Here is a 12281-nt window from a genome sequence, read left to right as displayed (position 1 = left end):
TTTGAGTGAGAACCCAAGTGGCTCCTGGAAGGGTGCCTGCGGTCACATGGCCTTGTAATGCGACCTCGCCTCTGCAGGGTCCCGGAGGCCCCCCCCCACCCCTCCCTGGTGCCCTGGCCCCGCTCAGCCGCCCTCCGACTGGCCACGCTCCTTCCCTCCATCAAGGAGCTGGGCCAGAAGGCAGACTGATGCTAACACTGGCCTGAGCCAGAGAGAGGCGAAGGCTTGGGAAATTCTCTGCGGGAGAAAAATCACATAATTCCTCCCAAAGGCAAATGTAAATTATGTTTGAATTACCCCTTCTTTGGGGATTATCTGTGCCGTGGTTCCCCTCCATTAGCGTGGGTAATTATGAGTCAAATGGAAAAGGCAATACTTCCCGCAGGAAGCCGCGTTCGCTCGGGCTGCCGTGTGTCCTCGAACACGGCCCCTCCGCAATGGGCCTGCGCGGTGGCTTGCGATCCCTAGACAGCCTCTCCCGTTCGTTCGGTGGCAGAGAGCCACGGCGGCGGGAGCAGCAGCGACAGGGGTCCACAGCCCGTGCCGAGCCTGAGCAGAGCTGAGCGTCAGGAAGGGGCCGGAACCAGGTGGCCTCCGTCTTTCTAGCGGGCACGGCTGCCGCCCGTCGGACTCGACCACCCGCGCGCCCACACCTGCCCCGAGCGTCCGTCTCAGCTCCTCGCGCTGCCTTGGCTGCCCCTTCCCAGACCGTGCTCAGTGCGATGGCCTCTCCGGCCCTGGGCTCCGAGCCTCCCTCTGCGTGAGCTGAGCCTCCAAACTGCCCAGGTGCAGATTCCTGTTGACACGTACGTCCCCTGAAACTCTGAATCAAGGAGTAACAGAGCTGCTGCTGCCGTCGGCTTTGCGGAGCCCACTTCAGTCCGCTGCACGGACTGTGGACAGTCCCTGTTCGCACTCGGTCCGTCAGGCGGAGCCCGTCCTCCGGCTCACTGTCTCCCTTGCCGGTTGCTTGTGCAGCTCGCCCATCAGCGGGGCCCGGGCCGTAGCCCACGTGGGTGTGATCCGTGAGCTTCACCCCTCCACCCCCCGGCCCCCGCACAAGCCAGTGGCAGGACGGCGGAGAGGGCCTGGCATGGCAGGGACCCGGGGTCAGCTCATAAATATTCATGAAGGGGCCTCAGAGTCCCGGCACCCGCCTTACGGGAGCCGACAGAGACCCTTTTTCACTCAGAGGAAAATCAAACCAAACCGATTCATTTAATTTGCTGATCTGGCCACCTACAGAAGCACGGCCCCGGCTTCACTGCTGCAGTTCCTGTGTTGTTGGTTGTATCACACCCAGCTGGAATCTGTTTGCCGATCTCCACGGTTCCTGTCCCAAACTGTCACCAGCAATCACCTGCACTTCCGGCTTCCACTACTGTCTTCCCATGATCCATTCTCCCAGCAGCCTCCGTGCAGGGGCTCCCCGTTGCGTTCAAGTTGCTGGATGATGCTTCAGCCTCTTTGCCGTGGCCACGGTTTCCCCATCCATAGCTCATCTACACTCCTCCCTCCCTCTCTAGACCACGCAACCATCCTGCCTGTTGTCATGACACTCCAAGGTCTCCCAGCCTCAGAACTTCTGCAGCTGCTGTTCCATCTACCTAACACTGTTCCCTGCACACCTACAGACCTCTCATCCTCGGGCCGCAGTTGCTTTCATCACACACCCCCATCTTTATTCCCCTTGCACAATGCTGTTTCTGTCTACAGTTGCCCCTTCTACAGACTAAGCTTTATTTTTGTTGATTTTTTATTGTCATCCTGTCTCCTAACCCCTCCCGGAATTCGAGCCTCATGAACCCGGGACCTTGGGTTTCTTGTCCGTCCCTCTGTCCCCAGCACTCGACCTAGTGCCAAACACGCAGAGAGAGCCACCGTAGATATCTGTGGGGTGCATAAGGTAGTCTGGCCCAGATGAGGGAGGAGGTCTGATAAGCATTTATTGAAATCCTAATCTCGACTTGCCTTTCTGACTTGAGGTTGGGCTGGGTTAAGGCCCCCGTGCCAGAGTTCCTGCTGTGGCCTGTCGGGGGATAGTCTGTCTCTGGGAACTTGGCTGTGATGACTTTGAGAGGCCGGGGAACTGGTTCCTTCTTGAGCAAGACTCAGAGAATGCCTTGGTCTCCGCCTCGGAACGGAGACTACGGGGCCATCCTCAGACGCTAATGCTCCTATTTGGGGAAGGGCTTTTGTTTATAACCCAAAAATGAAAAGTCAGTCAAGCTACTAGTTACAAATGTTGCTCTGCATATCAAAAATTTTAAATATGATTTCTTTTTTTTTTTTTTTTAACCGGACAGCCCAGATAGGTCGAAGTCATGTGGAGGTAATTTAAGCCTCTCTGTGTGCCCTGATGGAAGAATGAATGTTCGCGGCCATGAGCCGGCCCCTCCCCCATGGTTTTTTATTATTATGTGGTTAGGCTGCTCTCTGAGCTTGCATTTCTCTGAATTCATGAGAAAATTTGGACTTCTCTGAAAACTGCAGAGACAGGAAAATTGTGTTCATGTGTTTGTTTTCATTATCTGGAATTGTGTATTTTCTAAACGATGATCCAAGGCCACTTGGAAAAATCCCCTGGTCATTTATTTCACCCCTTCGTGGTCTGAAAGGTATAAAGATCTAAACAACCAAGCCCCTTTCAGTGGGCTTTTCAAGGAGAGATTAATTGGGTTTTTTCTGCTACAGAGCTCCATGTTCTTTTGTATGATGAGCTGTATCTGTTCATGGTTAATTGGGAAGTAGGCACAGGGGGTGGGGAGGGGACAGAGAGAGACATCAGCTTCTTTCACACGTCGAGAAGGAAAAGGGGCAAGATCTTCACCCCTTTCAAAGGTGGCTCATTCTGTGGGTCCCACTGGGGTTCATCTTTCTTCCTCTCTGAGTATACAGTTCTCACCAGGAAGCACGCCTACAACACGTAGTCACTAAGCTTGACTATTTTTTTCTCAGAACCCTGTAAAAGTATGAGAAATTATACCTTTCCGGGTGCTTTATTTTTCCCTTCTCCATAAGGTTTCCAGATTTCTTGAGGAATCCCTAAATTCATGAACCAGCACAGTTGGGCAGTGAACAGGAACACTGCTAAGATACAAACATTTTTCTTATAAAACTCTGTTTGGAAGATCCTGGACTGACGGGGATTTGTTCTATAAAAGATGTGTCCCTCAGGATTATGTGACTGGAAAGCTGATTCAAAGCATGCCTCGGTCATTTTTGCTTTTGTCTGAAAGCGTGGTTAGAGCACGAGAGTTTTAAACGTGAAACAGCGCCGTTAACGCAGAAACCAGGCCATCGCTGGCGAGGACCAAGCCCACCTCAGCCCCCGTTTCCTCCAACCACATTTTATTGCAGAAACAGAAGGCTTTGTTTTTTGTTTTTAATGTTTGCTTTTTGAGACCACCCTCCATGAATTGCTCTTTTTCTCCTCAAAATGCCTTTGGGATTCTCCCAGTAATTCATGGAAGAGCGCAAATGTTTTTTTGAGGAAACTTGATTAAAATGCAACCCACTTCAGAGGCTGCCTTTAGTTCAGAGGGAGCTCGACATCTTCTCCATCCGTGATGGGCAGTTTCCTTATTCCTCCCAACGGTTCCACTCCCCGCCCCCCACCAGCCCTCTGCTCCCATGGCAAATAGTTCAGTCTTTTTATTTTTTCTTGACTCTGTTTCTTTCTATTCTGTCTCTTCTGTTTCCTTCTGGTTTTACTCCTAGCACCACCTCTTCACCTGACTCTGTTCCATTTATCAGTTTGGCTGTTCCCTAGTCTCCAGACCACCGTCGTCCTTTGCTCCTAACTTGATGTTTACATGATCAGCCACAAGAAATCAGCTGCCCGAAGAGGACTATTTAGTGTTTCCCCAGAAGGGTCATGCAGTCTCTCCTCAAAATACATTCTCTTTCACTTTCCTCAAATCCCAACCCTCGACCGTAAAGGGGAAAGCAACACACAGAAGACACTGAATCCGTCATCTTCTGGAGGGATCTGCTCTGTGCCACGTGCCGCCCGAACGAGTGGCCGTCCGCCGGCTCCTGTTCCAGAGGGTTTTGTTTGGTTTGTCATGTGCCTGTTTCATTGAATAATGGTCCTGACTCGTTCTGATCCCGCCATCGGTGATTCAGCAGGCTTGCTGGATTCCTTTCTTAAGGATTTCCCATATGGAAAGGGAAACCAGTCACTCGTGCGCAGGAGGTTTGACAGAGGTCGTTGGGGTTGGAAAAGAACTTTCAGAGGGAACAGAGTGGGTGCTGCCGGTGGCGGTGGTGAGGATAGTCTCCCCTTAGGCAAAGTGCTTGGGTCCAGAGAGACAGGCAGTGTTCTGGAAGCCCCGGAGAGGTGTGAAGGGAAATTAAATCTGTGTTTGCTTTTGGCAGCATAAAAGAGAAACCCTCAAGATGACCAAGTACGTAGAGCTGGTTATTGTAGCGGACAACCGGGAGGTAAGAACTTTCTCAAACTTCTCAGTACAGTTGGTTAAAATAAGTAAATAAATAAATACGGAAACGAAAATGTGTAGCAAGTTATTACTTACTCTGATTAACTTCATATTCTACGAGCCCTTAAAAACATTGCAACAACCCATTGAAAAAGGTGGTTTTTGGTATTAGAGCACACCAAATATGGTACATATACCTGATATTACCAAGTCAAAACCAGGACTTCTTCAGGAAAAGCAGAGCTACTCTGTAGCTAAGGTCTCCAAAAGAAGTTACTTGGGGGAAATAGCAGATGACTTTAGAATATGTTCTGACACATTTGGGAGAAGAGTTTGGTGTAAAATTGTCCCACCCCTCCTGACCCAAAATGAATTAAAGAATCCAGGCCACGGAGGGGTAGAGCAGAAAACCCTACCTTCTTCCTCAGATCCGGTCTGCTTTGATGCTAGGTTAGTTTTCTCTCTAGTTAGTTTCCAATTCCAGGATCATCATTTTAGATGATCTTCTCTGCATTCGTTCCTTGCCTCCAGTCCATGTTATGAGTCAGGCAACTTTTTCTCAGGAAATCAGCCGACACCTATGAATGAAACCAGCTTGACGGTTGCTCAGAGAATCGTTCCCATGCAGGAAGGTCAGAACAGAGGGGAGAAGGGGAATTCATTAACGTTTCCCCCTTCTCCTCCTTGCTGTTTGACTCGGTGCCATGAGCTTCTATTACTTTTACGGTTTAATTTTTAAAAAAACAAATATAAAGGAAATTTCTGAGGAAGTTAAAATCAAGTTGATGATATGAAAAATGACTTTGGACTGCCTTCTCGTTGTCTGTTTTCTCTGCCAAAACATGTCACGGCCTCCATCATTTATGAGGCTGGAAAAATTGCAGAGGTTACTGTCTTCTGAGCACTTGGCTTGGGCAAATTTCAGGGAGTTGCAGAAAGTCCCCAGACAGGGAAATTACTTGTCAGGATGGGAACTCATTTCACTGTAAGCCGTGGAGGGTCCCGGGTGGTTTGGGAAGCTTAAGACTTCACGTTTCCAGGAGCAGGGAAGATGAGATTTGATTGATATTCTTGCTGTTGTTAATGCTGACATTTAAAATTATTAAGTTTCAGAGGCAAGGAAAAGATCTGGAGAAAGTTAAGCAGCGATTAATAGAGATTGCGAATCACGTTGACAAGGTAAGTTCTTTTTCGGGTAATTAAATCATTCAAAGCACATGAATGTTTAGAAACAGTGTGGAGGGAATGGCGCACACCTCGTCTGACTTGGCAGGGAGACCCGGTTCTGGTCCTGGGCTGGAACAATGACTTGCCCTTCCTCTGAGCACAGAATTCCCAGCCTGGAGCAGATCCGGGAGATGCCAACCCACGCACACTGTCTGGACTGTGGTGGCCTCAGGCTACATCTCCCTCCAGGCTCTCTTCTGGCCAGAATCCCAATATGTTGGGGGGGGGGGGTCTCAGTTTCCCCAGTTAGAGCCAAAACCCCAGTAGGATGAAACTGACCCTCCAGAGAACTCCCAAGAGGCCTTTTAACCCAGATATCCCTGGGTTGTGTCCAGAGTCCCCCTGAGGGCGGGTTGTCATTTACAAGTGACACATAGACTCCACCGTCCTGAGATACGGAAATTGACTTTCGGGTCAATCAACTGTTGGAAGATTGCTCACCGAGAACGAGGAGATTGGGAGCTCACCCTCGGCCAAGGTGATCCAGGCCAGGAGGAAACCCCAGAAGACTGGTCTAATCCCGGGGGCAGGAGCGCAGCAACACTCTTTACCTGTTCGCAGGGAGAGTGTGAACCTGTCTGAGCCACTGCCCCCCAGCAGCACCTCCGAGGAACAAAGCCATCTGGCTGCCTGGGGCTGACCGCCCTCCGTCCAACACAGGGCTCCGCACACCTGCCCGCGCTTTGGAGTCACAGGGAAAATTTGAAGGCAGGTCTGCCCGGGTACCTTGGCAATCGGGGGGTTGTTAATAACCGGCACCTATAGTCAAAGGACCACATACCTCAGGAGTTTGCCAGCCTGGCAGTTCTTGCATTTTGGCCAAGAGAGAGTGGAATGGCCCAGCGCTCCCATTCAGCCACCCCCAGCAGACCCTGAAGAGCGTGCTGGGGGACCCGGGCTCCTCAGATTCTCTGCACACCCACGTCTGCCAACTGACCAGCCCTGGGCTCTGGCAGATGTTCACAAGTTCAGCTCTGTCTCTCTCCAAGTAGAAGTGTCTCAGCCCCAAAACAATGACGGTTCCAGTGGCAAATTCCTCATTTGCAGGAAGCTTGGCTCTCCTTGGCCATTCTGAAGTAACCATTGCTTGGCTGGCTGGGTTGGCCTGAAAGGAAGAGGGAGAAGGACATCCCGGACTGAAAGACCAGGAAGTCGTTGACTACAAAGGTGACATTCTGAAGCATACAGGAAAGCAGGTCCAATGCTCATAGTCGGAAGCAAAGCTCGTGCCTAGGAACTAGGAGGCACTCCCCGGGTCCGGATTCACCTGCAGGGCAGAGCGCTGGACATATGTGATCGCCCAGGCTTCGCCTCTTTAACCTTTCACCACCCAACAGTCCCACTTCGTATCCAGTAAGAGCTTAACACCAGCGGCAGGTTCGCTGGCTCAGACCCTCTGTGACCTGCTTCCGAACAGGCTTATCTTCTGTGCATTTAATTTCTTCAGGTATTTTCCAGCTCATGGGAGTCTCCTTTCCCCCTCTCCCAAGCCGGTCGCAGGGTACAGGTTCTCATGTCGGACCCCACCGGGTCTGCTCTTTCCTCCACTCATTGTTTTCAGACCCTCTTCTTCCAGAAAGTCTTCATTGACCCTCGGCGCAGCACCCGGTGAACTTCCTGTTCGCGCCCTTTCTTGGTAGTTCAGTCTGTTGGAGTGGACTGTCACAGTGGCTAAGTGTCCCCAGCTTTGATCCTCTTGCTGACCTCTGAGCATTTGGGAGCCAAGGACAAGGGTGTCCTAATCCTTATTCTCGGTGCCAGGGCCAAGCCTGGTATACAGCAGGAGCCAAGCAAATGCCCATTGCCGCGGTGTCTGTGGATGAATCAATGCCGCCGCTCTCGGGCTACACCCCCACATTCTGGGGTGCGTGGGCTGGGCAGGCTGACTCAGTGGCAAACTCAGTGTCCCCTTCACAGATGACCACGTGAAGCCCACATGGGGCATCTGGCTCTGAGTTAGGGCTTAGCGAGCTGGTGTGGACCTCGGCCCTGGAGCTCGGACGTTTCTGCCTCCTGATCACTGTTACCTCTGCCTGACACAGTGCAAAGCGTGGTCTCCCGGCCAAAGGGCAGCAGACAGACACGGGCAGCCAGAGTTCCAGAAGAGTCCGGGAGCTTCATTCTGCCCGGGAAGCCTGGGCTGGGAGCTTGCAAGTCCATACCACGGGCAAGCAATTCTTGATTAAAAACAAGCTGTTGGGTTGCATGTAGGTCGGAGAATTGTCTCATTAACTTATTAAGGTAATGCCTGTAATTGTGATCTGCTTGAAGCCCAGTGGGACTGCTGCAGCCAGCTTACGTTCCGTGACGTAGTGTGTGTTCCAGTCACAGTCTTGGGCTAACCTAATGCTCACCAGACGACTGCGGGGAGATCGGCAGGGGAAGCGATGAGCCTGCCCCCGGTGGGTCAGAACGGGGGTCAGATGCTCGGACTTGGGGACCGTATGGCCCATTATCTCGCCACATCCGGATGGGACTTAACCATCCAATGAGAAGCCTCTGTGACTTTTGCTACTTGTCCCAGATGCGTGTACCATAAAATGGGACCAGCTCACATCTGGAGCCTGACTTGGGCTGCTACGTCTTTCTCCTGGGCTACCTGGAGTATCAGAAAATGAGGACATGCCCATTGCCCATTGTATCTCGCCTCATCCATCACAGGCACTCGAGGAGTTTACACCAGCCAGGTGATCCCATGTCCTCTCCCTGGGCCCCGAGCACGCAGCCACCTCCTCGTTGTAACGCGCATGGCGGGCAGCAGGAGAGTTGGGGGCAGTGCGTAGATTCTCCCTCTGTCCTGACCAGTCATCTTGTCCCAGACCAGACTATCCCTTAGCCACCAGAATGGCTGCTCCTCCTAACTCTGCCCTGGGATGATCTGCTCGTGGAGAAACGGCTGTAGTTTGAAGTCGAGTCGGGAGTATATGAAGACAGGAGACAGACAGGCAATGAGAAGATGCTTTGGTGTATATCCGAAGCTTGACTTCACAAGCCTATAAAACAGGAACTTCCTCTAGAAGATCCTTCCTGTGATGCGGCTGGTGAGCTAACTTCCGGCTCTGAAGAAGATGGTCACTGGAGTTCCAGAAGAAGGGTTCTGCGTATGGCTTTATTGTTCCAAAAGACTGATTTGTGCATTTAACTAAAACCTTCTAGATAGATTATAAGTGATGGAATGTGATCACGTCACGTCAGCCAAGTCTGAGTCTTTGTTGAAAAATCACTGCAGATTCATTTTCAGTAACTCATACGTAGAACATTTTGCTTTAAAGGAACATATTACTGTCCTTGGCAGAGTGTCTGAAAGATCCTAATTCCCTCATTGTTTTTCCCACAGTAGTTACTCACAGGCGGTCTTTAGGTATAATGTAGCTACTTTAGGGATAGTACACATTTATCTGCACATTTTTCATCACCAGCAAACCGTGTGAACTGTGTGCTTCCATACAAGTAAGGGCAGACATCAAAAAGCCTATAAACTTTGGCATCTAACTGGTCAACAACATTGGAAACCCAGTGAACACATCACTTTGCATCAGACACTGCAAACATTTCTTAAATTCCAGTACCGCAGGAACGAGGGAGCACAGAGATCTTTTTCTCACCCGTGTCAGTGAAGTTCAAAACATGCAAACATGTTCCACTCTGCATTTTGAGCTCTCATGAATGTGATCCCCGGACGGTGCCTGTCTTGGTCAGTTTTACAGATCCCTGAACATTCGGATCGTGCTGGTGGGCGTGGAGGTGTGGAATGACATCGACAAATGCTCCGTAAGTCAGGACCCGTTCACAAGCCTCCATGAATTTCTGGATTGGAGAAAGATGAAGCTTCTACCTCGCAAATCGCATGACAATGCCCAGCTCATCAGGTAGGGGGATCCATTGTCTCTGCTTTGCTTAAAGAGTGACCTCAGCAGCCCCCCTCTCCTCTTAGCGTCACCTGGCAGTCCCCAAAACTGCAGAGCACACTGACTTGTACCAGGGTGCTTTCCAGTCCACATCAGTGGGGCACTGATCCTGACCAAACTGGGGGTCCATCAGGAAGGCCTTCCTTTGAATCCCTAAGGAAACCTATTCCTCTAAGAGATGTCTTATTTTCTTTTTTCATCACCTGGACATTTTCCTCTCTGCAAATCTTTCTGGTCTTTGCCTTAATAAAGAATTGTCCTGAGTACGCCTTTAAAAAAAAAAAAAAAGCTCATTTTCTTTCACTATTAGTGAAAAATGTTTATGCAAGATGTGAGGATGATGCATTAGGATAATTATTGCCAGATGCCTGGAGAAAGGAAATGTTCATTCCTCCTCCTGTTTCGCCATGACTCTGGTTTTCTAGATCAGAGGACCCTAGGGGTCTGCGTTCTTTCAATCAGTGTGCATTGAGCACCAGTCAGGAAGCAAGTATGTTTCAGGTCCTTTGAACATAGAGATGACCAGCACTGTACGCCTCCCTGCTCTCAGGAGCCCCCAGTCCACTGGGAGAAGGCAAGAGTAGTATCGGGTCATGAAGATAATAAAATGAGGGAAAGTAGAGCTATAACATAATACATTGGGAAGATATTCAAACACCTTTATATTTAAAAGAAAAAAATTCTTAGCATCATCCACATTGGTAAGGAGTAGATTTTCCCCAAATTGACCAACTTTTTATTAAGACCCTTAAACAGTTGATGCTGTTATTCCTATGTTCTCATGCAGCTCATTTCACTGAATTGGAAGCTAGAGACATTTTTCTTTGGCAAGTTATATCTAGTTCCTTAAAAAATTATAGGAAGATGGGACAGCTGGGTGGCTCAGTCAGTTAAACATCTGCCTTCAGCTCAGATCCTGATCTCAGGGTCCTGGGGTCAAGCCCCACTCCCTTCTCTGGGGAGTCTGTTTCTCCCTCATCCTCTGCCCCTCCCCCTGCTTGTGTGCATGCGCTCTCTCGCTCTTTCTCTCAAATAAATAAATAAAATCTTTGAAAAAAAATTATGGGAAGTTAAAAACCATTCGTACCCCATCCTCACTTTAGAAAATGCCTACTGTGAACTAAGGCTGTTGGCAGTCCCTGGTAATTTACTGTGGCCATTTTCACGGGGTTGTTTGTTTTTTTCCCCCACCCTGGATATTTGTGGTTGCCTCATATTTTATGCATTGATTAATCCCAAACTACTTAAAGTACATTTTAGAAATTTTGAGTCAGAGTATTTTTGTTTTAATTCTTTTTCCCAAATGGAGTCTGTCCAATTTGAACATCTGGAAATAAATTAGCCTCTTATTTTATACACACACACACACACACACGTGTGTGTGTGTGTATGTGTGTGTATAGATATATGCATATATATATAATTGCTTCTGTTAAAATGGTCTATATGGATGTAAATATAAAACCTGTAACCCCAACTACTGCACATGAGTATGACAGGAAGGGATGGATGCATAAACTTATACATATATACACAGATAAGATTTTATATAGACTTACTCCCTTTTTTCCAGTCGAACACGGTCAAAATAACTAACTTTCCAAACAGAGTATGTATACGCCATGTATGTACATGGTCAAGGTAACATGAGTAGGTCATTTAAAGGAGATTCAACAAATACAAACAATGTTTAATTTTTAACGCACGAGGATCACATTTAGAGCCCTGGCATTAAACAGGGCTTCGCGTCATTAGACTCCACATTGAGAACCAACCTGGGGGGCAGCCTGCACCTAAGCCACAACATCCCCTACTGGAACCTTCCTCCCGGGGTGCGGAGGCTTCCTCCTGAGGTGGGTTTTTATTCTGCACGGGCTCCAGAGGGTCAGTCATTTCTCCACCAACACCATATTGTTGCCAGCTCTGTTAGCAAGACACTTGGAAGAGTTTGCGTTTCTGGACTAATTGTAATGGTCCACAGGAAACCAAGTTCAGCTAAAACAGAAAATCTAGTAAACCACCACGTGCATTTCATTTAGTCGCCAGTGAATCTCTGTGACTCTTCCCAGCACTTCCATCAGCACATTTTCAAAGCAGCAGGACCCTCTAATCCGTAGGAAACAGGCAGGATACAACTCATAAGTACAAAGGTCAAGACTGGCCATGGTCTGAGTGTTGCAAACAAAAATCTGAAGGGATTATGGGACCACAATGCAAAATACATTTGAGAGGAATTAAGGACACAAATCACCTGTAAACATGCCCCCCCTCCACCCCGTGGCTCTCGTCCTTTTTGCACGTGTCCGTGCTCTTCTTTTTGGAATGCAAGAATGGCCAAAATGATTTCTAATGTTAGGAAATGTCCTCATTCTGTATTAATTTAAGAAAGTTGTTTTGTTTTTGTTTCTCAGTGGGGTTTATTTCCAAGGGACGACCATTGGCATGGCGCCGATCATGAGCATGTGTACCGCAGAGCAGTCGGGAGGGATCGTCACGGTAAGTCGAGGGCACCAAGGGGCTGATGGCAATGTTCCACTCACCTCCCGGCTTTTCTCCAACAGCTCTACTTTTAACAACTTTGCAGAAGTAGGCCATTACCTTCCATGCTTCTTATATGTAATTCTACCTTTTTCTAGCTCTATTTATGGTCTTCTAGATCCCATAATATTTTAGGGACTATTTATAAAAACCAAACCACACATCA

The 12281-nt window shown here is 48.9% G+C and overlaps 1 protein-coding gene across 1 annotated transcript in view; it reads left to right on the top strand.

The window, feature by feature from the left end:
- The window catches only part of ADAM12 (ADAM metallopeptidase domain 12), a 346383-nt gene that overhangs the window by 254090 nt on the left and 80012 nt on the right, over positions 1-12281 (top strand). The window contains exons 7-10 of the mRNA XM_046027701.1: positions 4381-4446; positions 5550-5621; positions 9369-9538; positions 11989-12073. Of these exons, the coding sequence (XP_045883657.1) occupies positions 4381-4446; positions 5550-5621; positions 9369-9538; positions 11989-12073 (393 nt within the window). The remainder of the gene's footprint in view (positions 1-4380; positions 4447-5549; positions 5622-9368; positions 9539-11988; positions 12074-12281) is intronic.

Source organism: Meles meles, chromosome 13 (assembly GCF_922984935.1).
Source record: "Meles meles chromosome 13, mMelMel3.1 paternal haplotype, whole genome shotgun sequence".
Taxonomy (NCBI): Eukaryota; Metazoa; Chordata; class Mammalia; order Carnivora; family Mustelidae; genus Meles; species Meles meles.
The sequence above is the reverse complement of the archived record's forward strand: the minus strand, read 5'-3'. Positions and strand labels throughout refer to the sequence as shown.